This window comes from Drosophila subpulchrella, chromosome 2R (genome assembly GCF_014743375.2).
Source record: "Drosophila subpulchrella strain 33 F10 #4 breed RU33 chromosome 2R, RU_Dsub_v1.1 Primary Assembly, whole genome shotgun sequence".
Classification (NCBI taxonomy): domain Eukaryota; kingdom Metazoa; phylum Arthropoda; class Insecta; order Diptera; family Drosophilidae; genus Drosophila; species Drosophila subpulchrella.
The window spans coordinates 2,810,128-2,836,090 of NC_050611.1; the positions used below are offsets into that span (position 1 = coordinate 2,810,128).

The 25,963-nt window shown below is 42.6% G+C and overlaps 1 protein-coding gene across 9 annotated transcripts; it reads right to left on the reverse strand.

Annotated features, from left to right (window-relative positions):
- Nucleotides 1-219: 219 nt before the first annotated feature.
- LOC119551934 (RING finger protein nhl-1) lies at nt 220-25,893 on the reverse strand. 9 transcript variants are annotated; one of them, XM_037861588.1, is made up of 14 exons: nt 25,547-25,893; nt 23,219-23,317; nt 18,749-18,889; nt 16,514-16,649; nt 14,142-14,284; nt 12,501-13,793; nt 10,977-10,991; nt 8,973-9,676; nt 5,138-5,422; nt 3,230-4,027; nt 1,379-1,538; nt 910-1,050; nt 697-773; nt 220-631 (listed from the first exon to the last, which is right to left on the reverse strand). In XM_037861588.1, the coding sequence occupies exons 3-14, from the start codon at nt 18,881-18,883 to the stop codon at nt 418-420; spliced, it is 4,101 nt and encodes a 1,366-aa protein (XP_037717516.1). In that variant the 5' UTR covers nt 18,884-18,889; nt 23,219-23,317; nt 25,547-25,893; the 3' UTR covers nt 220-417. The 9 variants fall into 9 exon arrangements, with proteins under 9 accessions (XP_037717516.1, XP_037717513.1, XP_037717518.1 ...); XM_037861585.1 differs by lacking the exon at nt 10,977-10,991 and having other exon boundaries at nt 8,973-9,727; XM_037861590.1 differs by lacking the exon at nt 10,977-10,991 and having other exon boundaries at nt 12,537-13,793; nt 25,547-25,892.
- Nucleotides 25,894-25,963: the final 70 nt, after the last annotated feature.

Genomic DNA, 25,963 nt, shown 5'->3' on the forward strand with positions numbered 1-25,963 from the left:
TGCCCCGGGGCATGGAAACTGAGGGGGGGTGGGGCTGGAGTGGGCGGCGGATTTGGAAATTGTTGGGCTGCACGCAGATAAATCTCAATTAGGGAATACTTGAATGCAGCAATAAACAGTTGGGCCCCCATTCAAAATGTTCGTATATACCGAAAGGAAAAGAAAATTTCGTTCACTCAAACTCTGACGAGTTTTCGCTTTTTTTATTCAAAGGTTTCCTTTTTTTCCTCTAGTTTAACAAAAAGTGTTTCGATTTTTTTTCCGCTTTTCCTCATTGCTAATTGACACAATTTCTAGGCATAGAAATAGAGGCAATAATTGCTTTGGCACGTCGTAACTAATAATAATTAAAGAGAACATAAAAAAAATCAAGATGAGATAATGCAATGGGTTCTCCTTGGGTATCGTGGGTTCTGATCAGAAGACTTGGACGCGGTGGTTCTCGCGATCGCAGACCAAGATGTTGCCGTTCGACATGATGGCCACGCCCTCGAGTCCTTTGAACTCCGAGTCGCCGGAGCCCCAGGAGCCGAAGGTCTTCAGGAAGCTGCCGTCCGGATTGAAGATCTGGATGCGGTTGTTGCCCGAATCGGCCACAAATATGTAGCCCTGATCGTCCACGGCCACACCGCTGGAAAGAAGGAGATCCCCGAATTAACACTTTGCCAATTAAAACCGGTAATTCGATTTGCTCACCGTGGAAACTTGAACTGGCCGTCGTCGGAACCCTCGCCGCCCACCGTGGACAGGACCTTGCCGTTCACGTCGAAAATCTGCGGATGCGGAAGAGGTGACAGCGGAAGGTCAGATAAATTTCGAATAAATCTCGATGGCGAGCATATTTTAATTAAAATTGTTCACATGGCCAGACAGGCATGGAAGGGAAGGGAAGCGGGGGTATTGGCTCACCTGAATCCTGTGGTTATTCGAATCGGAAACAATCACACGATTCGTATTCGATACGGCTATATAATGCGGATGCTCAAGTTGTCCCTCGCCACGGCCGCAGGAACCGAATTTGCCAACGAAGGAACCATCGGATTGGAAAACCTGACGAATGCGAATATTCGATATAAGTTTGCAAATTGAAATGGGCAGGAGCACTCCAAAGGATGGACCATGCCGAGCGGCTACACAAAAACTCGCATGTATATATATACTCCAGTTAAGCCCATGAAAATTGCTGCTCTGGCAGGAGGTGGGTGGTGCAGCTCGAGTGTGACAAATTGGGCACGGCCCAGCTGCACACCTGCCCAGCTGTCCCACCTGGCCCACTGAATATATAAATATTTGCATGCAAATCGAGATTGAAGATGGAGGCCAGCTGAAAAAGACTGCGGACGGGATGGGGCCCAAATGGGCGTGTCCCTCGCCTCACCTGCACTCTGTGGTTCTCCTTATCGCACACGTAAATGAAGCCGAGTGCATCGGTTGTTACGCCCCAAGGATAATTGAATTTGCCATCTGCGGTGCCCTGCGAACCGAAGGCGCGCAGGAATCGTCCTTGCGGATCGAGCACTTGTATGCGATGATTGTATCTGCAATCGAGAGAGAAAGGAGGTGCACAGCGGAGAAAGGTTCATTATTATCTCATTAAAGCTAAATACACAAGGTTTTCATTAAAACTAGCCTTCCTCAGCAGAATTAATTGTACGAAATATAAAAGTTAGCCCTTAAGTGAATATGTTTTATGATGAAGATGCTTAATCTTTCTTTAAACTACTCGGATGGTCAGATATTATATTTAAAGCATAATATATAATAATATAATTTTGAAAATACAGATTGGTAAATTGAATTTCCATGAGATTTTCAAGGGACTTATCAAATTTATCTCAGTGTAAGTGCAGTGGCCAATTTATAGGGCCATCAAATCGGAGAATTCCCCCGTTAATTGTGAACCGGGCCAAGAGAGATCTCATTACGAGTCCCCGCAAGAACATTCGCGGGTCGCCAGCCAAAGTGCGACGCCTTGGAATTCCAAGGCGCAGGGCAGGGGTTTTATTCGGTTTTTTGTTTTTCAGGTTTTCAGTCGTGGGTTCCAGGCGGTGGCTCGTCGGATGGAGATGTTGCTCAGGGTGGGCTGATGGGTGTTGGGCTTAGGGATAAGCCGCTTAACGTGCAAAATCAAAGTTGACTCGCACAATGAGGATGCCCCCGGCTCTGGGTGCTTAACGAGATTTTGCGTCAAACAATGACAGCGGCTGCCGGAGGCTGGGGTTTGGGATCTCGGAAAACACTCGTAAAAGGTTGCAGATAACATGTGCAGGAGCGCCGAAATCTCGCACTCCGCCCGGCTGACCCGGCACATGTTTCTCATTAACGCGGCTATTATGCGCTTAGCCCTGCCAATTAGAGGCGGAGCTAGGAGCTGGGAATTAATCATGCGCCTTTGTTTCGACTTAATTAAAACGGAGATAAAGTATCACCGCTAAAAGTAGCCAAGCCCATATCAATATTTTATTTTCTTTACTCTGCTTTTGGATAGGCTAAAAGCTTAACCGAAGGTCCTGCACTCTAAATAATATTAGATATGTTATTGATATCTACAAACAATTTTGGATTCTATTAAAAAATCATTTTGAGTAACCTTTTATTAAAAACAAAGTATGTAAATACAAGTTTTTAATTTTAAGGAAGAGTTTTAGAAAGCAAAAAAATTGTTTAATGACTTTAAAGATTACCCATTAGTAAATATTTACAAGTAACTTTTTAATTTGGTTTAGCTATAACCATCAAAACTAAGCCAATTATTAGATTTAAAATTAAATTCAAAATTAAGGCCCTGCAGTTATATAAGCAGGGACAAGCAAACAATCGTTATATATTATTATTATTATTTCAAAATCAGACTTTTATGGAAAATGTTGAAAATAATCGTTATTTGAGATTTTGATTCAAACAAATCTGAAATAATCGATGCATAAGATTTTTCTTGGGTAATTTGAGAATACTATATTATGAAGATTACCACATCGTTACTTGCGATTTATATATTTTTAATAATAATTAAAGAATCAACGACTATTTGTGAGTCATATTTATAGTTTGATAATTGTTACGGTCTTTGTGTATAAGTCATAAATCATCTTCTAAGCTAGGGTAAACAATTGAATCAATACTAAATAGAGTAAATTGAATGTTTTAAAGGACATCAAAAATATTTAAGTATATTATATTTGGTATAGAGATTGCTCTGACTAAAATGTAAATATCTAGTTTGACTCACCTGTCGGCTATAATGTACTGGCCGATGCGGTTCACGGCGACGCCGGCAAGGCAGTCGAACTCCCCCTCGCCGCTGCCGTACTCGCCGAACTCCTTGACGAAGATGCCGTTGGAGTCGAAGACCTGGACGCGGTGGTTGCTGGAGTCGGCGACCACGATGCTGTTGTCGGGGCCGACGGCCAGGCCGCGCGGCCACGTGAAGGATCCGGGCTCGCTCCCCCGGCCCCCCAGCTGGAACAGCTGCTGGCGCTTGCGCAGGTACACCTGTTTAGGGATAGTACCTGCCGCTCCGGTTATACCGGCTGCTGCCACTGCTGCTGCTACCGTAGGGGACGTAGGGGAGCCTAGCCCGTTTTTTGACCCGTCGTCGTCGGAGGAGGCCAGCTCGTTGGCCTGCCGCAGGGGCAGTCCCAGGCTCAGCCGTCGCGACACGTCGCTGGCGGTGCTCCGTCCGCTGGAGCCGCTCATGCCGCTCGTACCGCTCCCGTAGCCGTGCGCATGCGACGACGCCGAGGACGCCCCCGCCCCAGAGGAGGACGAGGTGCCCCCGTGCGAGTCGCGTGCGCTGCCGCTACTGCCGGCCGAGTCCTTGCTGCCCTTGTTACCGTACTTGTTCTTCAAGTACCGTGCCCAGGAGCTCAAGGCCTCGCCGTCCTTGCTGTCCGTCGCCGAGCTGCCGCCCAGGCCGCTGGACCGCGACGATCCCGCCCCGCGGTCGGTGATCGGGGAGTTGTCCCGCGACTTGAGGGCGTGGGAGGAGCGACTGCGGGCCAGGTCACTGCTTCCATAGCCGCTGTACCTGCAAAGGCATCTCGATTAGCAAATGGCACCGGGCACAGGCCCTCAGGGATGGGGTGAGATGGAATGGAGTCGAGTGCTCTGGCTGATTTCGAAAATATGAGGCGCTTTCAACTGAGCAAGGGGTCTTGAAATAAAATCAGGAATATACATACTTATAAATATTTTAAAACTGATAGCATAGATATATTTGAAATTAACATTCCAGTTCATATGTTTTAACTAACAGGTCACATTATGTTAAATAATAAGCAAATGAATTTGTTTGGTTCACCCCATATATGATTTTCTATATACTTAAATGGGTTTCATTGCTGAACTTTTAGAATGATATAGGTGATTTAAATTTTTTTTTTTTTAGGCAATATAACCTTGGAAAGTTATAATCTTCGAACTTGTTCCTCATAATCTAATTGGGGTTAAATATTAAGTTTATAAAATAAAACAATTAATAAAGCTTATTAATTCTTAACATGTTTATGATGATGATAAGCATTAAAAATGATGACAATAGTTCTGAGACACTTATCATTATGCAAACCTTTTCAAAAAATTTATTTGTATATTCCTGACTTTAAAACAATTCCCCCTCAGCTCGCTGATCTAAATGGGACTGGTGCATGAAACTAGTGCTGCGTATGTACAGAACGATTTAGAGAAGGGGCAAACTTCTTGGTTGATTTCCGGTTAATTTCGGTTAATTTAAGAACGCGCAGAATTTTGTTTCTTCCTTAACCACAGGTAAATGACTAATAAACCAAAAAGTACAGAAAATAAGAACAAAAAATAAATCCAAAAGTTGAATTAGTGTATGGTGCAACATAAACGAGAACGAAACGTGGCGAACTTCGGACGTGGCACGCACAGAAACTCAACTCAAAAATTAAAAAAACCATAAAAACAAATGTAAAGTAATTTAAAGTAGAAAAAAAGATATAAACCGGGGGACAGCACACACGCACAATGAAAGCGCCCAGCGCACGACAATATACCATCGGCGGGAGAAATAAATGTAAATGTATACTATATGTACAGCCGATAAATAACCTATGTACAATTTAAGGGGGCAGAGGGCAGAGGGGTCACTATATAGCTGGTGTCTCACGCGCACCTTGAGGCCAGGTAAGCGGACGGCGAGACCGTGGTGGGGGACACCGGCTCATCCAGATCCTCGTCGTCGTTGCCGAACTGGTGGGACGAGCGGCTGCGCGCCAGCCGGGTGCGGCGCTCCTTCATGGCCAGGTACCGGGAGCGGCCCGTTCCGTAGCGACTGTCCGAGTCGTCGCCGGTTCCGGTTCCGGTGGCGTCCTCATCGAAGGAGGCGGTGGGCGTGGATAGCGAGGGTTGCGTTACAATGGCGCTGCTCTTGCTCTTGTTTAGAAAGCGGCTTGTGTAGCTGCAAAAATGTTGATTCGGTTCGGTTTTTGGTTTGGTTTGGTTTGGATTGATCTACGCCCTTGGGTGTTCTGTGTCTCTTTAAACACATTACTCTAATTGTGTACTTTTGCCGTAGCTGTTGCTGTGTGTGTCTCGTTTCTCGTGATTAGTTTTAGACTTATCCCTGGGACAACCACCGCTTAATTAACTAACTTTTAACTGGCTTAAGTGGATGCAGGCCGCATTTATTACCCATTAAATTCTATTAGAGTGTAGCAAACCCGAGCAGAAAGTTTTTAATTAAATTCACATTTCGCATTATCGAAAGTTAAGCAAAGTAGTTGGGGAAAGTTCGGTTAAGTACGTAAAATTATGGCGCCAATAGGTTTCCGTGTCTGTGTGTCTGGGTGCATGTTGTGTCGGTGGGTGGTTGGGCGGGTTAAGGAACACGCAAAGCAACAACTACTACAAAAGATCAACGAGTACGGGGCCACGAAAAAAACACATAAATTAAATGCTTAAATCTAGGTGAGTACGGGTGCAGCAAACGCAACGCAAATGGGGCAAATAAGCCAAAGCAACAGGCAGCATCATCAGCGGCCCACAAAAGCAGGCAAACTTTTTGCCGCTACTCGATTTTCAAAAAAATTGCCACTGCATATCTGTTTACACGGCTTAATTGCCAGCGATAAAAAGCAGTTTAAACGAGTGGAAGTTATATAGTCGAATGCGTCGACCATCTGATACCTGCTCTTATTTTTTTAGTTAGTTTATTTTTCATAGAATTCCTATCGTAAAAACTTTGAACACATGCTGGGTATTAAATTAAACCGAAATAAATGTACTTTTCCGGGTGATTTTATCATGTTAATTCTGATTCTATTAAATCGCTTTCTTTTCAAGGAAACCTGAATTAAGGGTTTAGTTTAGATAAGATAAAAGTAACTAGAACTATCAGATTATTAAAATGGTTGTAAGCAACATTAAACATTTTGGAAACTGATTTAAAGCTTTATCGTATATGTTTTCATATGTAATACATCTATTTTAAGTATCTCCAATATATAAGTACCTTGGGAACTCTCTATAGAAATCACTGGTAGGAAACAAACCTACCCGGCTCTAAGTGGCCCAATAAAACTTAAAGTATATGCAGCTGGAATCTGGCTTTCTCGTGTAAAGCATAAATCCAGCTCCTGTTCGCTAAACAAACACCAAGAATAAACACGGCAGTGATAAACAGACTGACTGATGGACTCCTGGAAAATATATGCTGGCACTCGGACTGATAGCAAATGCCAATTTATCGCATTGTTCCGGGAAAGTAGGGGAAAGTAAGAGCGAGTGGGGGTGATTAAGTGGGGGACTGGGGCGGAGTGCGAAATTGGCGGAGGGACTGTTGTAATTACATTACGCTAGATTTGTTGCAGGGCCGAAAGGGTTCGGTGCTTGTTGTCGTGCAAAAGTAAAATTAAAGAAGTTTTTGTCGCCCCGGCACAAAGGACTCGCGTCGGGCCTGAAACGGGCGGCATTGATCCCTTTGAAAAGGGTATTGACAGAGGGACATAAAGGCGGAAAAACAGAGGGGCGGGCGGACAAAAAGCGAGGAGTAAAGTTAATTTCCAGCCCTTTGAGTGGCTCTTTGAAAGGCCCCATCATCACGACTCTATTTGCCCATTGAAGGTGACTCCGAGTACTCCGAGTGACTTGGCGAACTTGTTCCTTTTTATTTCCAGCGAACATTCAAATATTTAATCAATAGGGTTAAGCACTCGTTTAACATGAGTTGGCTTAGTGGGTTAGGCGGGGGTGTTTCAGAACGCATTCATCGTTACGGGTTAACAAACAATTGAACTATGAATTGCATCGAATTCGAGTCGTTTTGGCCTGAGTTTCGCATATATAGTATATATATGGTGTGTGGGGCTAGACATCGGTGAGTCGCTTTCGGTAACGAGCCCGGCTGGGTCTGCTTATGTACGGTATGCTAAAGGGCAGTGCACTGCAAAGATCGTTTTATAGAGAACACAAAGAGAAAGAGAGTGATAGAACGGTGTGTACTGTGTGGGTTTACCTATCCGGGAATTGTGTGTGTGGTGTGTTTGAGTCGCTTGCTATGTGAAGGTTATGAACTTGACAATTAGACGCCACACGAGGCGTATGAGCAACAAAGTGGCCAATGCCATGTTAATGCCAGCGCGGAGCACTTGTACAAAGCTGCAGCGGTGAGATACAATGGGATACAAAAGAGAGTCTTAGAAAGCACACATTAAACGCATCGAACTCGCTGTGAAACCAATCCAAATCAAGTCAAACCAAAAACAATTATCCATCAGGCATATCGGTTAAAGCCACTCTGCAGTCGTGTGTGCAAATGTGTACCTAATTAGAATTTTAAATTAATAGCAGGCCTTCTTTTTACAGGTAATTCAATTAGTGTGGCGGAAAACGAGGAAAACAAATTACCGAACTGAAATATTTGACACACACAATTTATTGGCCATGCCCATCAGATATGCATTAAATAGCAGTAGCTAAAAGCTGTCACACGGAGAAAAACAACAAAATTCCCACGAGATTATAAACAATGCTGTCTGTTGTCTAAACGTATGCTGCAAACATTTGACTTGCACAAACAAAATGCATTGATTTGATTGCATTTAATTTAATTTATATGTCAGTACTAAAGTGTTTAGATAATTCAAAATAGATATATTTGTTGATTCAAAAATAAGTCAAGATTAAAAAGCTATCCCGTTATAGGTTGTAAAAACAATTTGTTTATCCCTTAAAGTATTTAATACCCATGTGGCTGATTAATTAAAAAAAGGAATGGGTGTCCAACTTACACACAAACTATTTAACTAATAAGTCTAAAAATTTGTTGAAACTATAAATAATTTTAAAGTTGCCATACTTTCAGAAAGCTTCAAAAAAACTATTTCATTTAATTTAAATTTATTCCTGTGTGCATATTAACCCTTGTTGTGTTTTTTTTTTCCATAATTTAAGTTTTAATAAACACTTATTGTTCCTTTAAAGTGGCTGAATAATAAAAAAAATTATCGGTGTCCAACTCACAAATAAACTGTTTCACTAATAAGTCTAAAAAGTTTTTAAGACTGTAAATAATTTTAGAATTGACATAGTTTCAGAAAACCCAACTTTTCCCTTTTAAATAACATGATCTTTTTTATTTATTCCTCTGTGCAGATTAACCATAGGATTGTTTTTTTGCCTATTTTAAGTTTTAATAGCCACTTATTGTTTCTATAAAGTACTTAATACCCATGTGGCTGATTAATAAAAAAAAGTAATCGTTGTCCAAAGTACAGACAAACTATTTCATTAATAATTCTAGAGAGTTCCCACAACTGTGAATGAGACCTAACTCCTCCATTTTTAATTGTGGAATTTAATCCCCTGTGCAGATTAACCATATGTGTGTGTTTTTTCCCATTATCTGCTCGCCTCATTAGCCATGCAAATTAGTTCGGTTATAGAAACTACAAAATCACGAAAAAACGCTAGACCGTATCTTAGGTTGGGTTGGGGTTGGGTGGAAATACCTGCTCCCGGTGCCGCTTCCATAGCGATCTTCGCTCTCGCTCGCATGATGCGGAGCGGGTACCGCCCGCGTGCGTCCGCTGCCGGCTCCGCTGCCACTCCCATAGCCGCTGCTCGAGGGCGTGGCATAGCTGCTGCGACCCGCTGCCGTCGAGGAGCTGTCGTCGCGGGAGGCCCGCCGAGCCTCCAGGCGATCCCTGTAGGATCCGCCGCTGGTGGAACTACTCGCTGCCGTCGTCGAACTGGCGGCGCTGCTGGGCGTGGACTTGGTGTTGGTGCTGCTGCTGGCGGCACTTGTCTTCGCCTTGGTCTCCGGCTCCGATTCCGACTCGGACTCCGAGCTGGTCTCCTCCTCGCTGCTGGAACTGGACTCCGCCTTCTTCTTGTCCGCCGAGCCGTTGGAGGCATTGGCGGTACTATGCTGCGGCAGGAAGCGGCTCACGAAGGGCTTCTTTTCCGGAACCGCCGTGGTGTCCCTGGCAGTGGAGTACCTGGATGAGCTGGGCGCCTTGGCACTTTGGCTCGTGGAGTTGCTGCTGCCACCGGATGTTGCAGGTGCCGCCGCGGCTGCGGAGGCGGATGTGGCTGCCACAGCCGCCGCTGCCGCCGAACTGGCGGAGCTCTCGGTGGAGGCACTACTGTCACTGCTTCCGGATCGCTGCGTCTTCTTCACCGCTGCCACTTGGGCGGAAACGGGCGGCTTCGACTGTTGGATTGTAGGAGTGGGAGTTGCATCAGAGTCTGTGGCGCTGGCGGTCTGAGTTAGTTCATTTTCGGTGTTGGCAAGCGACGGAACGAGTAACGAATGCGATGCAGATGCAAAATATAGAGGTTTAGAGATAGAGAAATAGAAATGGCGATGCTGAGATGTAGGTTACTGATGGCTGAGTGTCTGGTTAAAGGGGGTTCAAAAGGAGTCTTGAGAGATTCTGAATTTGCAGCTGCCACGGCCATAAGAAATTCATAAAGCTGGCTGGGTAATTTGTTCCCTAAAAGATATATTTGCACAACAATCTCAAATTGAATCTGACCGTTATTGAAGTAGGTTAAAGCATAGGTGTTGCTACAATAGAAAAATGGTAAGTATTGATAAAAGAACTAAGCAAATTCTACGAAATGTCAAAAAACAATTTTGGTTTTTAAAGGTTTTTTCTTTCACTAAAGCTTTTAATAAAACAGTAATAAACAGAGGAAAAACTAGGAATAAAAAGTTCATAGCTTACCCTGATGAAAGTGAACTAATGGTGGTGAAGTGATTCCACGAAAGGGAACTATATTTGTTGAAAGTACTTCATGAAATACAATTTTCATTAGCTTTCGCTGGCAACCAAGGGCTATCGTGAAATTCGTAGAAATTACTAGCTAGCCCGGCAACCGACCCTTTTCATTACATATGATATTTCATCCACTCCCTTTGATGTGGCCCTAATTGATCAGACAACCTTTTCCTATTCCCATTCGGCAGATGCCAGCAGCAAGACAAATATGCAGCAACTGTGCATATGTCACTATGGCATATATATATTTGTTTAGCGTGTGGTATACTCATTCACACAGATACGCACGCACACAGAGGCAGCTGGAAACATTGTTAAACTGACGGAAGCAGCCGCATCGCTGACATTCGCATGATGGCGAAATATTCGCCATTGAACCCGGCTCTGTCTGCCATTTTCGGGGGTCTGACGGGGGGAGGGGGCGTGGCAACAATGTGTGAATGCATGACAGGCGAAAAAAAGGATACAGAGGGGAGGGATCTGGTTCGGGGCGGAGAAATACATACACAACAGAAATATTTACAGCGGACATCAGAAATTGTAAACCAACAATACGGCAACGAAAAAATAAAGAATGGTATAAAAAGTATTTGAAATGATGAGAAAGAGCGCAAATATATGGGGAAACCAAGGGGAATGTCGCTTTGTTGATCAGGGTCTGCGGTTTATTCAGCGCGACAGCATTTGCCAAAGAAATTTAGTAACATTTAAGCAAATTAACATCACTACCACATCGCTTGTCCGCTTGCAAGAGAGAATCGCAGAGATATGTAGATATAAACACAGAGATTGATATAGATAGAGAGAGATAGAGATAGAGAGAGAGAAAGGGAGAAACAGAAAGATTTGAAAGAAAATACTTGTTACATCAAAGGAATTTCGTAATTTCTGGTTGCTTTATTGGCTTTAACTTTGTGCAGTCTCTAACTAACGATAAGGTAAAAGATGTTAAACTACATAAACAAAAATATTTATATCCATATACTTGTATACAATATTGTACAATTCTGATGTCCGAGCTTTGGGCCGAAACTTTGCCTTGCATTGCATTCAGATTATTTAGTCGGGGCAAAAGGTTCTGACCCAAAACAGCATTAGGTGAAAGGCGCTCACAAGACAATAAACGTAAGTAAACCAAATGGAAATAATAAAAAACAATCAGAATAAATAAATGAAGACATGACAGACTTAAGGTACACATAAAATAACAAGAACAGAAAACCAGGTAGGTAAATCAAAATAAATAAAAACGAAACAAAATGGGACAAGTTCGGGGGTAATGTTTTTGGTTAGGTAAGATTAACAGTAAAAGTAACGATAAACAGTTAAGTTAAGTGGCTCTCTCGACTGGATCGACAAAGAAAATGAGAACACTTACGGAGCGGAGGGGAAGTGTGAACGATGGAGCACAAATAAAGAACGAAGCACACATGGCGTATACGCAATTATCGTTTTAAGTTCTTTCGGCGGGATTTTGCAAAACACAAGGGTGAAATACTGAGCCAGGCTACAGTGACAGCGATCTCACCTACATATTCTACACAGTAATAGCTAACTATGCGAAAATATATTCAATCTTAAAATGTCTACATAGTATTTCTACGTGAAGAATCTTCTTGTCTAATTATAACTCGATTTCATTCTCACTTTGACCAACTCTTTCGTTGTTCTTCTATGATATATCTTTTAATCCCCGGTTTTTCTATCTCTTAAATGATCTCAATCCTCCTCTTCTTCTTCTTCTTCTTCCGTGACCTCAATCTCTTCTTCTGTGTACTCTTCTTCGTCCTCTTCTTCTGGGCTTTCTTCTGTAGATTTATCTGTTTCTTCCTGGGGCTGCTGACTGCTTATGTGATCTACTGGGCTTTCTTCGACTTTTTGTGTAAAATCATTTTCGGGTGGTAGTACATTGATCACTGGTAAGTTTTGAGTTCCTGTTTCAGCCACTCTTTCTTCGTCCTCCTCCTGTTCTTCTTCACTCTCTGTGTCTGTTACCTCGTACTCGGAAGAGGATTCTTCCTCCTCCGTTTCTTCGGAAGACGTGGGCTGCTGAGGTTCTTGTGGATTAAGCAGTTCTGAATGAGCCCCTTGTACAGACTCTTCCCGTACATTAAGCGATTCTACAACTTCTTCAGCTTGTTCTTCCCCCTCCTCCTCTTCCTCCTCCTCCTCCCCCTCCCCCTCCTCTTCCTCGCTGTCACTGCTTTCACTGGCCACGCCTTCTTCTTCTGTATTTGCCTCATTCACACTTACCTCGGCTCGCGTCGTAGGTGCCGCACTATTACGCACTGGAGACGCCGCCTGGTTGGAGCTGCCGTCGCTTTCCTCGCCGCCTCGGTTCTTCAGAGCCGCCACCCGCTGATCGCCGGCGGTATCGCCGCCACTCGATGTGGCGGACGTGGCCGCTCCAGCCGCCGAAGAGGGGGCGGCATTCTTGCGCTTCTGGCGAGCCAGCTCCTCCTCGTCGGCGGCAGTCTGCTGGTTCTTCTGCTGCTGGCGCTGCATGGCCGCCTTCTGGGCCTGGATGGCGGCTTGAACGGCCGCCTGGGCTGCCGCCGCGGCATCCGACTTCTTCTCCTTCTTCTCCTTGCCGATGTCGGCCAATCGCTGGACAACCCGGGAGCAGTCGCTCAACCGGATGATGCCGCTCAGCTGGCCGCGCGACACATCCTCGCTGTCCAGGACGCGATCCTTGCGCTCCTTGAGCTCCTGCTGCCGCTGCTGCTGCTGCTGCTCGCTGTCGGAGTCGTCGTTCTGGTGGGACCGCACGAATCGCGAGCGGAAGCGGGAGGACTTGCCCGCCCTGCCCGAGGAGCCATCGTTGTCGTAGTCGTTCTCGTAGTCGTAGTCCCCGCCACGCCCGTAGCGATCGTTGTTCGCCTGGGTGGCGCTGCGCTGAGGGCGTTCGCCGAACTTGCGACCGCCCAGCACGGGCTCGTCGTTATAGCCGCTGCGCTCCTCCTGCTGCCGGAACTGGGTGGCCAGGCGGTGGTCGCTCTTCGACCGCATCAGTCCCGGTTGCAGTGCGCTCGGAGGCGCTAGGTGGGAACTGCTGACCGAACCGCCACTTGGCGTCGAATGAGGCGCTATATTCAGGTCGCCGAATGTGGCCAGGTTCATCACCAGCTGATTGGGATCTATGGAGACCAGGAACCGCACGCGCCGACTGTAATCGTTGTTCTCGTACTCAAAGTGACGCAGGAACTCCACCGTCTTCAGGAAGATCTCCTTGGTGTCCATCAGCTCGCAGTCATCCCACTCCACGGTCTCGTTCATGTACTTGTCGACCGTATCGCAGTTGCTGCTAATGTTCGTGATCTCCAGGTCGAGATTCTCCTTCAGGGTGGTCAGGTTGCGCAGCTCCACGGCCAAGTAGCGATCGATCTCGCCCTTCAGCTGATCAGAGCGGTCCTTAATGGCCTTCGTGATCCGCTGGTAGATCTCATCGATCTCCTCCGTCACACTGATGGCGTTCGTCTGCAGGCTCATGGTGTTCTTCTCGATAATCGCCAGCGAGTCCTGCAGTCGGTGCAAACTGCGACGGATCTGCAATGGGAAGAGGTTTATGGATTAGTAAGGGATAATAGCATGAATTACGTCTAAAAAGTTTCTAATATAAATTACAATCCGATTACAGAGTAAGAACTTTGATAAAATATAATTGCAAGAACTGTTTTTGGTCCATATAAAATGTTTTCAATTCCATGAAATGGTTTTAAATAAAGATTTAGATAAAGATTTTTAAAAAGTATCTGTAAAATCTTTCTTCATCTATAACCTTCATTCCTTTTGAAAATTGAGTTTATCATCAGTGGATAACTTGAAGTTTGTGGTTTGTTGACAAAATGATTTATATAACACTGTATCAAGTAAATCCTTTCGATTATTCCTCACCTGTGAGTTGAATCGGGTGATCTCTCGCCGCAGAATGTCCATGTGGGCGCTCTTGCAGTCCTCGCAGATCTTTTTCTCGCAGTGCGCACAGTGGGACAGGTAGGCCTTTTCCGAGCAGACGCCACAGCGCTCCATAATTTGACCTGGAAGGGACAGAGGGGAAGCAATTAGTAATCACTACTGGCAGCCAAAAAAGCACATCTTCCAAAAGGGCATCTGAAACGACTTCCTGCCTGCTTGAGTTGGACAATAAAATGCCAAGTATGCCGACAGCAGCAGCTCATCAATTTGCACTCTTGGCAACAATGTCTTGCCACATGCCTGGGATACCAAGTGGGGGAGTTTGGAGGTGTGGGGATGTCGGGGCGGATGTCTGTTGCATTCACTAATGCGATTTCAAGAGCACGAAATCAACTGCACCTAAGCGCCAGTTATGCAGCTATACTCGTGTGCATATCTCTGCACCGAAAGAAATAGCTTTATCGTAAATGCAAGTCATAAAAATTGGATTGGGATAAAATATAAAAGTATTTGGGGGTAATTTTGCTACTTAAAATAACCTTCTATCTTTTTTTTAGATTAAAAAACATAGGCTTCTTTCAGTAACTTGTAAAGGAAACAATATTTGAAATTATACAGGTCGGCAAAATACGTACTTTTTTTGGCCCAAGACTAAGCGCTACAAAATCTAAAAGGATTTTATCTATAGATTACTATCCTTAAGCTAAAAACTTTACACCATGTCGCAGATTTTAAAAAATTGTGGTCTAAGTACCAAATTTTCGATTTTAAGGCACTTGGTACGGCCCTATAACAGCTAACCCATATGTTGCCCAGAACCAGAAAATAGCTTAAAGGATACTTTAGCATCTATGCTTCTTTAGTTAAACAGATATTACTCAGTTTATTTTTGTCACTTTTTTCACAGACAAAAGCTTTGTAACAACTCTTGGGAAAAGTAAAAAAATAATAAAATGATTTTTGCAGAAGCCCAAGAATCACTAAAAAGTTTACAAACATCATGATATGTTACTGCCAACCCCATATCGAATCATAAGGGAAACCGGATATTTATTTCTTGAAGAAGGCCATGATTTCAGGAAGATTTTTCCATGTGCCTTCCGCCTAGCGTGCCACATCCCTTGGTAAAGGATCCTTCGGCTCGTTGGCGATAGGATGCCTTCGCTGGGGCAATGCAAATAACGAGCCTCAGCAATGGGGATGCAATGCAAACATGGCGAGGAAGATGTCTTTCCTGCTGCAGCAGTCCCAGCTTGAAAAAGTAAACTTTTCTGCATCAATTGCTGGCATTGGCAATGCCTGATGAACAGTCCCCAGTAGCTTTCCCAGCTTTCCCAGCTTGACAATAAACCAGCGGGGGTTGGAGGCACTGGCAGTACTTTATGCCAATAGTTGGCTTCTGTATTTTCTCGTTTAATCATATGGAAAAGTGAATTTGCAAATTCCACATGAAAGTTGTACGAGTGCTCGTTGTCCCTGCTATATCCATAACACGAAAAGGATTCCTTTGTTTCACACATTTGCATAGCCCAGGAAATTTGTGAAGCAGACAAAAAATCAGCATTTCGGTTGCACAGTAAATAATACTTTGTTTCTTAAAATGTTCAACTTTAAGTATCTTTAAGGGCTATAATATCTATATTAAAGTTCTTTTTCCTACTTTATTAAAGAGGTAAAGTCTGTTCGTTGAATCTTTCCTAAATAATCTTAAGTTTCCTTGTAAAAAACCTACAACGTATTATTCTTTTCCTAAGTATGTGTACCTCATTACACCTCATTTTCTTTCGGTGCGATGGTTTAAGCCAAGAACTTTGTCTGCCTTATTAGCTCACACTTGATCCTGATTGCAGCTCGAAAGTTGCAAGCCATTTGCATATTTACCCACTACCATCAAGTTTTGTCAGATAGAATTGCGTAGTCATGCTTAAGAGGCGGTTGATCCGCAATTTGGTTGGCCCAAATGCAAATTGCTCAAACGAAATCAATTTGGCTTTGCTTAGTTTTAATTGCTATCAGATGGCGAAAGTGTCTGACTTTTTAATTGGAAAGCCAAACATAATGGCGAATGCTAGTTTTTCGCCCTTTGTTTTCCGGCAGCATTCCTAACATTTTCCGCTTGCCGTTTTTAGTGGAATTTAATTAAAGTTACGTCAATGATTACATGGCAATACTTTTTATTAATATCATCGTTGTTGGCCTTTTCTCTTTTGTGCATTCAGTTTTAATAAATGCGAACTAAGCTCTTTGTCAGTTGGAATTTACAGGCTAATATTTTATATTATTGCCAAGGGATAAATGTTTTCTGCATCGAAAACGCAACAAATAAACAATAAAAAGGCAAATATTCCTACCTGATGTGGGATCGGGCAGTTCTCCGGTGATTTCGATGTGCAGCTCCAGGAACCGTTGTAGGGTGACATTCGTGGGAAAGGCCTGCACGCCATTGTAGGGTATCCGGTGTTCGGCACGACACTCCGGGCATTTTACCTGAATGATTTGCAAAAATATTTTCATTAGTTCGCATTGAAATCTTTCTGAGGAACTGATTAAACGATAATTTAAGCAATGTTTAAGTTTTCTACTCAACTATTTATTATTATACCCGTTACTCGTAGAGTAAAAGGGTATACTAGATTCGTCGGAAAGTATGTAACAGGCAGAAGGAAGCGTTTCCGACCCCATAAAGTATATATATTCTTGATCAGGATCACTAGCCGAGTCGATCTAGCCATGTCCGTCTGTCCGTCTGTCCGTCTGTCCGTCTGTCCGTCTGTCCGTCTGTCCGTCTGTCTGTCCGTCCGGATGAACGCTGAGATCTTGGAAACTATAAGAGCTAGGCTATTGAGATTAGGCGTGCAGATTCCTGAGCTTCTTACGCAGCGCAAGTTTGTTTCAGCAGAGTGCCACGCCCACTCTAACGCCCACAAACCGCCCAAAACTGTGGCTCCTGCAGTTTTCATGCTAGAATAAAAATTTTAACTGAAATGTATTATTCTCATCAATACCTATCGATTGACCCAAAAAAAGTTTGCCACGCCCACTTTTACGCCCACAAACCGCCCACAAACTTCAAAAAATCGTAAATATGAACGCGGATATCTCGGAAAATATCAAAGAAAAGTAAATGGGATTTCAGATTTAGATTCCGTAGGCTTGAGCGCAGCGCAAATTTGTCACGCGAATATGCCACGCCCACTCTAACGCCCACAAACCGCCCAAGCCTGTGGCGCCCACAATTTCCATGCTAGATAAAAAATTTTAACTGAAATGTATTGGTCTTGTCAATACCTATCGATTGATTCAAAAAAAACTTTGCCACGCCCACTCTAACGCCCACAACGCTTAAATCTGTCTACCGCCGGTAGGTGGCGCATTTCAATCTCGCTTTGCTGCTTGCATATCTCCATTTTCCTTTGGTCCCTTTAGCTGAGTAACGGGTATCTCATAGTCGAGGTTCTCGACTATAGCGTTCTTCCTTGTTTTCATTTCATGTGCTTTGAAAATCAACCAAGACTTATATCAGTTGGTCCCTAACATTTTAAGAGCTGTACGCAACTTTAAAAACCTCTCACATTTCTTTAGTTGCATGTGAAGGCATCTTGAGTGCGCTTTTTCATCTCCTGTCATCATCCTTTTGCCATAAAGATCAATTTCAACTTGTGGCTTTTCTTTTCGCATGACAGGTATTGCAACTCGCGGCTTCTCTACCCACATAATTCTTCTTTTTGGGTATCTTTTTCTTGAGTTTGGCCAACACAATGAAAATGCTTACCAATTATTTGCGTGGCGCTGGCTGAAAGCCAAAACAAAATTTATAAATACATGCAGACTGAGGCGCTCTATAAGTAGCGCAGCACACAGATACACACTTTCGTATACTTGTGGGTTCATTCGAGCCTACATATATAAACGCCTTTCTATATAATTTTTCAACAAGATATCTACGCAAATGCGCCGCAAGCAACAAGATAAATACAACATTTTCGGGGGCGTCTTGTTGGGCGCCTTTTTGTTTTTCCACCCATTTTATTTTGTTTCATTTCCCTTGCGAGATTTTTAGTTAAGCAGTTACACTGAGGGAAAGCCACGGAAGAAGTCATAAGTAAAGTAAAGCATTAAATCACTTGAACAAAATCAAAAATAGACACTAAATAAAATCGAACTTTAAAGAACACGTTGAAATAAAAGCAAGAACTAAAATAAATCCTGTGATACTCAGAAATAAATTATAAGAGATACCAAAAAAACAATATATAACAAATCAAACAGAAGCCAATGTGTATAAAAAAGTGTTAAGTGAATTCAAATAAATTTTATCGAGTTAAAGGAAGTATAAATTAAATAAAAACACGCTTCAAATGATTCAATTCAAGTATCATTTAGTTGAATCTGTAATCTACATAGAATTGCAGATTCTATTAAATTTAAAATGATTAATTTAAAGCTATGTTGTTCTCAGTGTGCTCCAGCGATGTATGACGTCGGCGGCATTATCCAAATTACCACACGCACACAATGGGGCAGGGGCCAGGGACTGGGGGCTACATGCACTCGCACAGTGGGATGATTAATGATGATAGCCTTACCTGCCGTCGCACATAGTCCACCAGGCCCTCCATGCAGGGCTCCATGCAGAAGGAGTGCTGGCATGGCAGCAGCTTGGGGATGCGGTATCTGTCCAGGCAGACGCAGCACGTCAGCAGCTGCTCGAACTGCTCCATGGCTCACTGACATGAAAAGAGGGGGAACAAATGCAAAACAGTCATTAGTCCTGATTCGATTAGACCGCAGAAAGCGCCGTCAATTTGATATTCATATCATTATAAATTCAGGACTCCCTGCCCCGCCCTGCCTAAGCTCATCATAAGTCGACAGACCGTCTGTCAGGCGGTAAGCTCCCCCGCAAAAAAGAAAAAGCCAGGAGAAATCCGATTCCCACGAAATTCTTGCATTTGAATGAACACACAACAACACGGGACGGAGCCAGGCCCCAAAAGTCATACAATAAATTGACCATTTCGTTGTCGTAAGTCGCGAGCCGACTTCATTTGGCCCGGGTAAATACACTAAGCCACAAATCTGCTTATGGCTGCTTCATTAAAAGCGGCTCTGACAAGTTTATTTAGACGAACCCGAGATACTCAACAGTATCAGATGTTTGCCTTCCCACTTTTTGCCTCATCAGCAAATGAAAGCCGAGGAAAGCGACGCTTTGATATGAGAATTCTGGATGCTATGTGTGTCTCCGATTTCGCTGCACTTGACTTCGAGTATTACTTAAATGTCAGTCAACATTTTCACTAAATAATGAGAAATACGTCTTCATAATAGCAGCTTCAAATTATTGAGGAACTGTGAGAATGGGGTAAATAATCAGGACATTAAATTCTAAAAGGCTTCTGACGTTTCTGACTCACAATGAGAAACTAGAAGCATTATTCATTTATGCGGGTGTGCTGCATTTTCTCTAGCTGACAAATATGCCAATTTTGACATGTTTGCATTAGTTTCACTTTTATGATGTTTACTATATTCATGACGTGGAAATGAAAATCCATTCTATTTAATTTGGCGGAAAAATAAAAAAAATAATTTTTATTTTTACCTCATTAAATAAATATGTCGGAAAATAACGCAAATAGGCTTTTAGATAGGAAAACCCATATTTAAGTTGGTTTAGGATAAAACTGGACTAATTTATTTATTTAGACTAAACAGTTAATATTCTAGAAATGTAAACAAAATAATGTCATTGAAATATTGATCATAATAAGGTAGACGTTTAAACCTTTAAAAACCAAACTAATTAAATATCCCTAATGGGCAGGCAACATTAAATCGGACTAATGGTTTTATAGTAAACACAGCAAGCCTTCAAATATAAAGCAAATTCTATGATTAAATGTAACTGAAGCAACAGTCAGAAATATAAATCCATTTCCATTGCACAATTTCATAAGCTACTTGCAACATTTTTGAACACTCTGCAATATCTTTCTCGCATTCGCCTTCCTTGTGGAAAAGGGAACATTGCTGGCCGCAGTTGAGACTTTAATAATAAAAATGACACACATTTCGTATTAAGAGGAAGGAAAATCAGGCAGCCGCGTATAGAAGTATAAATATAAATACGATTTCGCAGTTGCTGGCAATATGCATCGCGTATACGCCGCGTGTGTCGCGCACAAGAACCCGCACCAATGCGCACTTCCTGCTCGTAAATAAACACGGAACGTGGGAGGATGTAGCCATGGAACCGGTGCTCCATGTCCATGATGGCCACCGCTAATTGTCGTGCGCCTGTTTGCCATTATTGTCGTGTTTGGCTCGGTTTGGTATCGGATATTTAAAGCATCAATTTAATGCGGCCAAAAGTTCACAATGATGCTATCGCAAAAAGTGGATGTATGTGCGGGCTAACCGACATATGCGAACGAAGTGCAATTAACTGGAAAATGCGCTTAAAATCAAATTGAATAGAAATTGTGTCGCTCGCTCAAATTGTGCGTGGTGGATAAAGGCGGAAAGACCACCCCTCTTTTTAGAAAGTGGCGGTCCGTTTTTTGGTTTCGAGCGGAGTGCAGTGTGTGCGGCGAATCTAATTTAGCCATTGCATTTGTGAATCGCTGCTGAAAGGATTAAAATGAATGGCGAAAGCTGCTCGCCAGCATAATGAAAGCCACCAGAAGCCGGCATAACCATACAAAAACCCTCCCCCCTTTTGCATTTAGTTTAAATGGGTAAGCGCTGGGAGGTCATTTGGTAAAGGGCTGCAGAAAGAAATCCCTGAAATACTCGCATATATCGTCGAATGCATTCGCAGGCAGTGTGAGTAATTTTCGGAAATATACCCACCCCAACCAATTATCCGTGAAAATGTTAAATGTTCTTGAAGCGAAAATTTGTGCTTTCTGTTTCCCTGAATTTCTGCGCTGCTCTTTGTTTTCATTCGAACGCCAAATTGACGGCGACAGTTGTTCAATGTTTTGTTTACAGAAAGAAACGACGAGAAAATCATTAACCTTGGGGGGGTTAAAATTAAGTTGAGTTATGCGGCAGGAAGCGGTAAATGGCCAACAGGAAACGGAAACAGGCACACACACACACACTCACTTGACCCTCGGCAAGTTTTCTGCCAAGAGTAAAAACTTAAATGGGTCAAACTTTTCGCGCTGCTGACAGTTGGTGACAGAAAATCATCAACGCAAAGCACTGAAAATTGAAATCAACACAAATAAATTGAAATGAATTCGATGAAATTTGGGTCAGCCGCAACTGAACAGAAATCCAAAAAAAAGAGAAAAAAGGAATACATAGAAACCCAACTCACCAATTGAAATGGGAAACTATTTGGCAATCCTTGCTGTTGCTGTCAAAGCGGCACTCGAAGGCAATCATAAAATGCAATTGGTTTTGGCAATGCGAGAATCCTTAAAACTCAGTCGTTACCAACTCGTTTCGGGCACTTTCATTAAATGTGTACAATCGATTTCCGTTCGCCTCGCTTTACTTTCTATAAATCTGAATCGGTGCGATTTCGTTTGATTTTTATATCGTATGTATATATTTTTTTAATTTTCGCTGAGCAAACGCGCCTTGTAGAATTCGATTGGAAATGTAAAAAGCGACTGAAGGCAAGTGAATATTGCCAAGCACATGAGCAGTCTACAATATTTTAAATATATACAATCCGCGGCAATCTCTCCCGATTTCGCTGTGTATCTGCGGATACTTTATGTGTATATATTTGTATATATCGTCTGAAGAGAAGAGAGCGAAAGAAAACAAAGTGCGCGATCGCAAGACGAACGCAAAAATATATTCTTGGTTTCGTGCGTGTGTAAATGTATCTGTACCTATAGCTGCAGCCCATTAATGAGATACAAAGATACAAATGGGTACTGAGTACTGAGTAATTCGCAGTGCATGCGACTCCAAAATGGAGTTCTCACTTCTCCTTGGACCTGGACATAGGCTACTTCTGGGATTATCCCAAAATATTTTGGTACTTTAGTATAAATACATGCACGCACACCCTTGACGTCATCAACTGAGCTGGTTTTCTCATTCGGAAACACGCCGGCGTTTTCCATCTATATCCCATTGCTGGGCTATTTGTGTGCTTTGTGTATCTCGCTGTAACGGGCCCTAAAAATAAATTTCATTGAAAATTGGAGCGAGCATCGCGAGAATTCGCTGCCCATCACCGCTTTCCCCGGAAAACTAGCCAAGATTACGCCGTGCTAATTGAAAAGTTTTCTCTTCATTCTTGAAGTTATATGCAACACGGGTAGTTACAAAATATCAGGTTTAAGTATATTATTGTAAACCATTTTACAAAAGGGTTAAGAAAATAATTTAAGATACAGGTAGAATTACACTCGATTACTTTATTCATCATTAAATTCTGTAGAATCTGTGGAAATTTATTTATTGTACGCTGTTGCCAAAAGTTTAAAACTTAAGGTACAGGGAGGAATCGGCCATAGTTGCTATGACTTTCGGCCGGACTAAATTATTATTACAGGTTTACTTAACCTGTGGTAATTTACTAATACTTTTTGTGTTCTAACTATAAAATCCTAAGGATTGCCAGCAATAAATTCTAGTTCTTAAATATGTCGACGAAATAAACAACTTGGATAAAAGCATAACGTCCATTTCAATGTTTATACACACAATGCATCTACACAAGATTTAACTTTTGCCTTTCTCAACCATTCTTTTTCCCAAAACTATCCAATTTCGGAGCCATTTCTTCTGTGCACGCTTCTCAAGGTCAGAACTCCGTTTCTCTGGCTCTGTATATATCTCTCCATCTCCCTTATGAGAATGTACCAAAAATAGAAACTCACTAGCCCGGAATTCACAGACTGCAGTCTGCACTCCTCGGCCAGAAAAAGAACTGCACAGTATTTCTGGGCTATAAATAAACGAAGCAGACAGAGGAGCAGATGCAATCGAAACTTTTTGAAATTTTAGCTGCACTCCCAAGGGAAAACTTTAAACAACAAAGTAAGTATTGTGACGTTCCAATTTCAGCAGATATTACTTACGTTTAGTGGTGCTGTCTGTTTTTTTGATTTCTTTTTTCGACTGTGGTATCCGAGGCACCCTTGAACGGGGCCTGTTCCTTTGGCTGTTAACTCTGCTGCCTGAAAATAAAAGAAATATTTTATTTAGAGGGTAAAACTATTGTCAGTGCCAAATTTGATGATTAATCGCTTGCGATATTGGCCACAAAGTGTGTTTCCTGCACTAAAACGAGAGAGACATCCCGGCGACATCAATTGATTCGGCCGCCATTTAATGGTCAGATCGATTTCGCTAAAAGCGGAGAAAGGGACGCCGAGCCATTTACCTGGCCATTCACACGCTGCGCACAACCCGCACGATGCCAACTCAATTATACGGCCTCAAAGGCTGCGGTAGGCAAATCAATAATGAGGTGGGGAGGTGAAGGCCGGGTGGCTGGCAGTCGGAGATAATGAAGTCGGAATGCGCTTAAGGTCCGCGACTGTGCATTGCGACAGATAAGCTCCTTGGCTGCACACACTTGACCGGGTCAACAAATGGGCAGGTGGGGTCGCACACATGGCGTCGCAAGTTGATCATTTTAATTAACTCGGCTCGGTGCCGGCAAAGTTGCTTCCAATTAATGAAAACAATAAAACAATGGAAAACCAATTTCCGAAACTATAATGACGCGATTACATTCGCACTTTCCTGCATGTAACGCGAAAATCCAATTTAAGAGAAATGGGCTCATGACATTAGCATGAAATGATTATATTAGTTTGCGGCTTTTAAAACTAAAACATTGCACATTGCGTATATTTAAATGTGATAGAAAACAAGCCAGTTAATTTGTATTATCTTATCAAATAAATCATTATCATAAATACACTTCCTTAAATTTTCTCACACGTTTAAGTAATGTTACTGTAATATTTATTATTATTATTATTATTATAATATTGTACAATTACAACTTTATTATTTATTAAGTATCAGTATCAGTTTTTCTATTATTTCTATTATTTGGTATACATACGCGTAATACATAACTAAGTTACCCCTAATTTACGCTTAACAGGTGATTGTATAGAAAATAAATTGATTTGTATAAGAATTACCCCATTCTAGCATACACTGTTATATTTTCAGTTATTTATAAAAACCATGGCTATATTTATATCACGAATAAATATGAAGTGCTTTGCGCACTGTTAGTAAAAATCCAAAAGTTTGTTTATCAAAACAAAATTAAATGCTAAACAGATTGAAATTGTTTTAGCTTTATAACAAAACCTACGTAAATATTATTCTCCCATTAATGCTGCTATATTCCCACTTTTCAAGCTGTTCTTAATTTAAGTTGTGAAAGTTGGTCTGTAAATTCGAGCACCTTAATCAAAAGTAGTTTAAGTGGGTATCTATGGCCGGGAAATGCAATGGCACTTCTTTAATGCAGCCAGTGACCTTGAACTTCCGCCAAGCTGAAGCACTCTCGAGCAGAGCGAAGGATGGGTGGTGGGTGGTGTGAGGCAGAAAGAGATGAAAGGCCGAGTGCTCGCAATATGGCTAAAAGGAAACTGGGAAAAACTGTTGCCTACTTTCGGGCGGGCCATAAATTCAAGTCCACACGCCTCTCTCACTTAATCTTCGGCATTATTTTATTTTTATATGTTTCGAAACGAGAAATTAAATGTTTCTAGTGAGAGGTGTGAAAATGAAAATAAATACACAGCGAAGACACCACAAACATTCCCAAAGAAAGCGAAGAGAGCGATGAGGGAACAAGCAAAACCGAAACCGAAACAAAAGCAAACAAAGCAATCAATGATAAGCGAGCAGCGGGCAAAAGACAAACACAAATAGCAGAAATGGAAATAGAAAATCTCGGAAAATGTCGCTGATTGAATCGAACTAAAAATAAGGCAACGCGGCGTATGAGCAATGTGCGTCTCTGTGTGCGAGTATCTGTGTGTGGGCAAATTATTGCCATGCTTTTTGATGAGCTAGGCACACACACACACACACACGTTTCTGCAGATATAACAGATCCTCATCTACATACATTTGTATACATGATTATGTCAAAATGTGTTAATAAATTTCGAGCGCGAAGCCGAAGAAGATGAAAATAATTTTGACAGCTTTTCACGAATTTTGGGAACTGTGGGAGTGCGCAAAGTGAGCTGTTGGGAAAACGGAATTGTGGGCCAGGTGAAATTTTCCCGAGTTTCTTCTCTCGCCGGATTTCACGCCTTTCCTCTCGTTTTTTACATAATCAGCAGCCATTGAATGCGTCGAGCTCATCTCCATTTGAATGCGCTTCCAAAACGGGTTTAAAACGAGGACGAATCCCCCGAACGACTCACTTGTGTTGGTCTCCCCTATTTGCCGATGGTTCGCGTAACTTTTGCAAATTTATTCGCATGCCTTGGCGGCAAAAGGACTTTCACTGACTTCACTTTCAATTTGGGGTTCGATACGTATTTTCCCTGGATTAAACCAACACTCGCGACGCGATTACTGGTGCCTTCGGCTTATAATTCGCACCCTCACGCACTGCGCGACAGGTGAAAGATCTATGGAGAGATCTTTGCACCCTCTAAGAACACTATCTATATGTGTATATATAGGTGGATATATAGGGAATCGAACTGGGCTATAGCTATTATCGGCGTATCGGTCCGCACGTCCACTCGCGAGCGTGCCAGAAATGAAAATGAATGTTTTTCTCCGCCCGACTCTCGAACCGCTGATGATCAGCCGTTCTTGAGGTGAAATCTTAT

Bases quoted from the DNA above. Each gene is read 5' to 3' on its own strand.
- LOC119551934 (XM_037861585.1), bottom strand. From the start codon at position 18,883: ATGGAGCAGTTCGAGCAGCTGCTGACGTGCTGCGTCTGCCTGGACAGA. The intron at 5,423-8,972 runs GTATTTCCACCC...ACATTTTTGCAG, and splicing joins GGAAGCGGCACCGGGAGCAG to CTACACAAGCCGCTTTCTAA. The intron at 1,051-1,378 runs GTGAGGCGAGGG...CGCATTCGTCAG, and splicing joins AGGAGAACCACAGAGTGCAG to GTTTTCCAATCCGATGGTTC.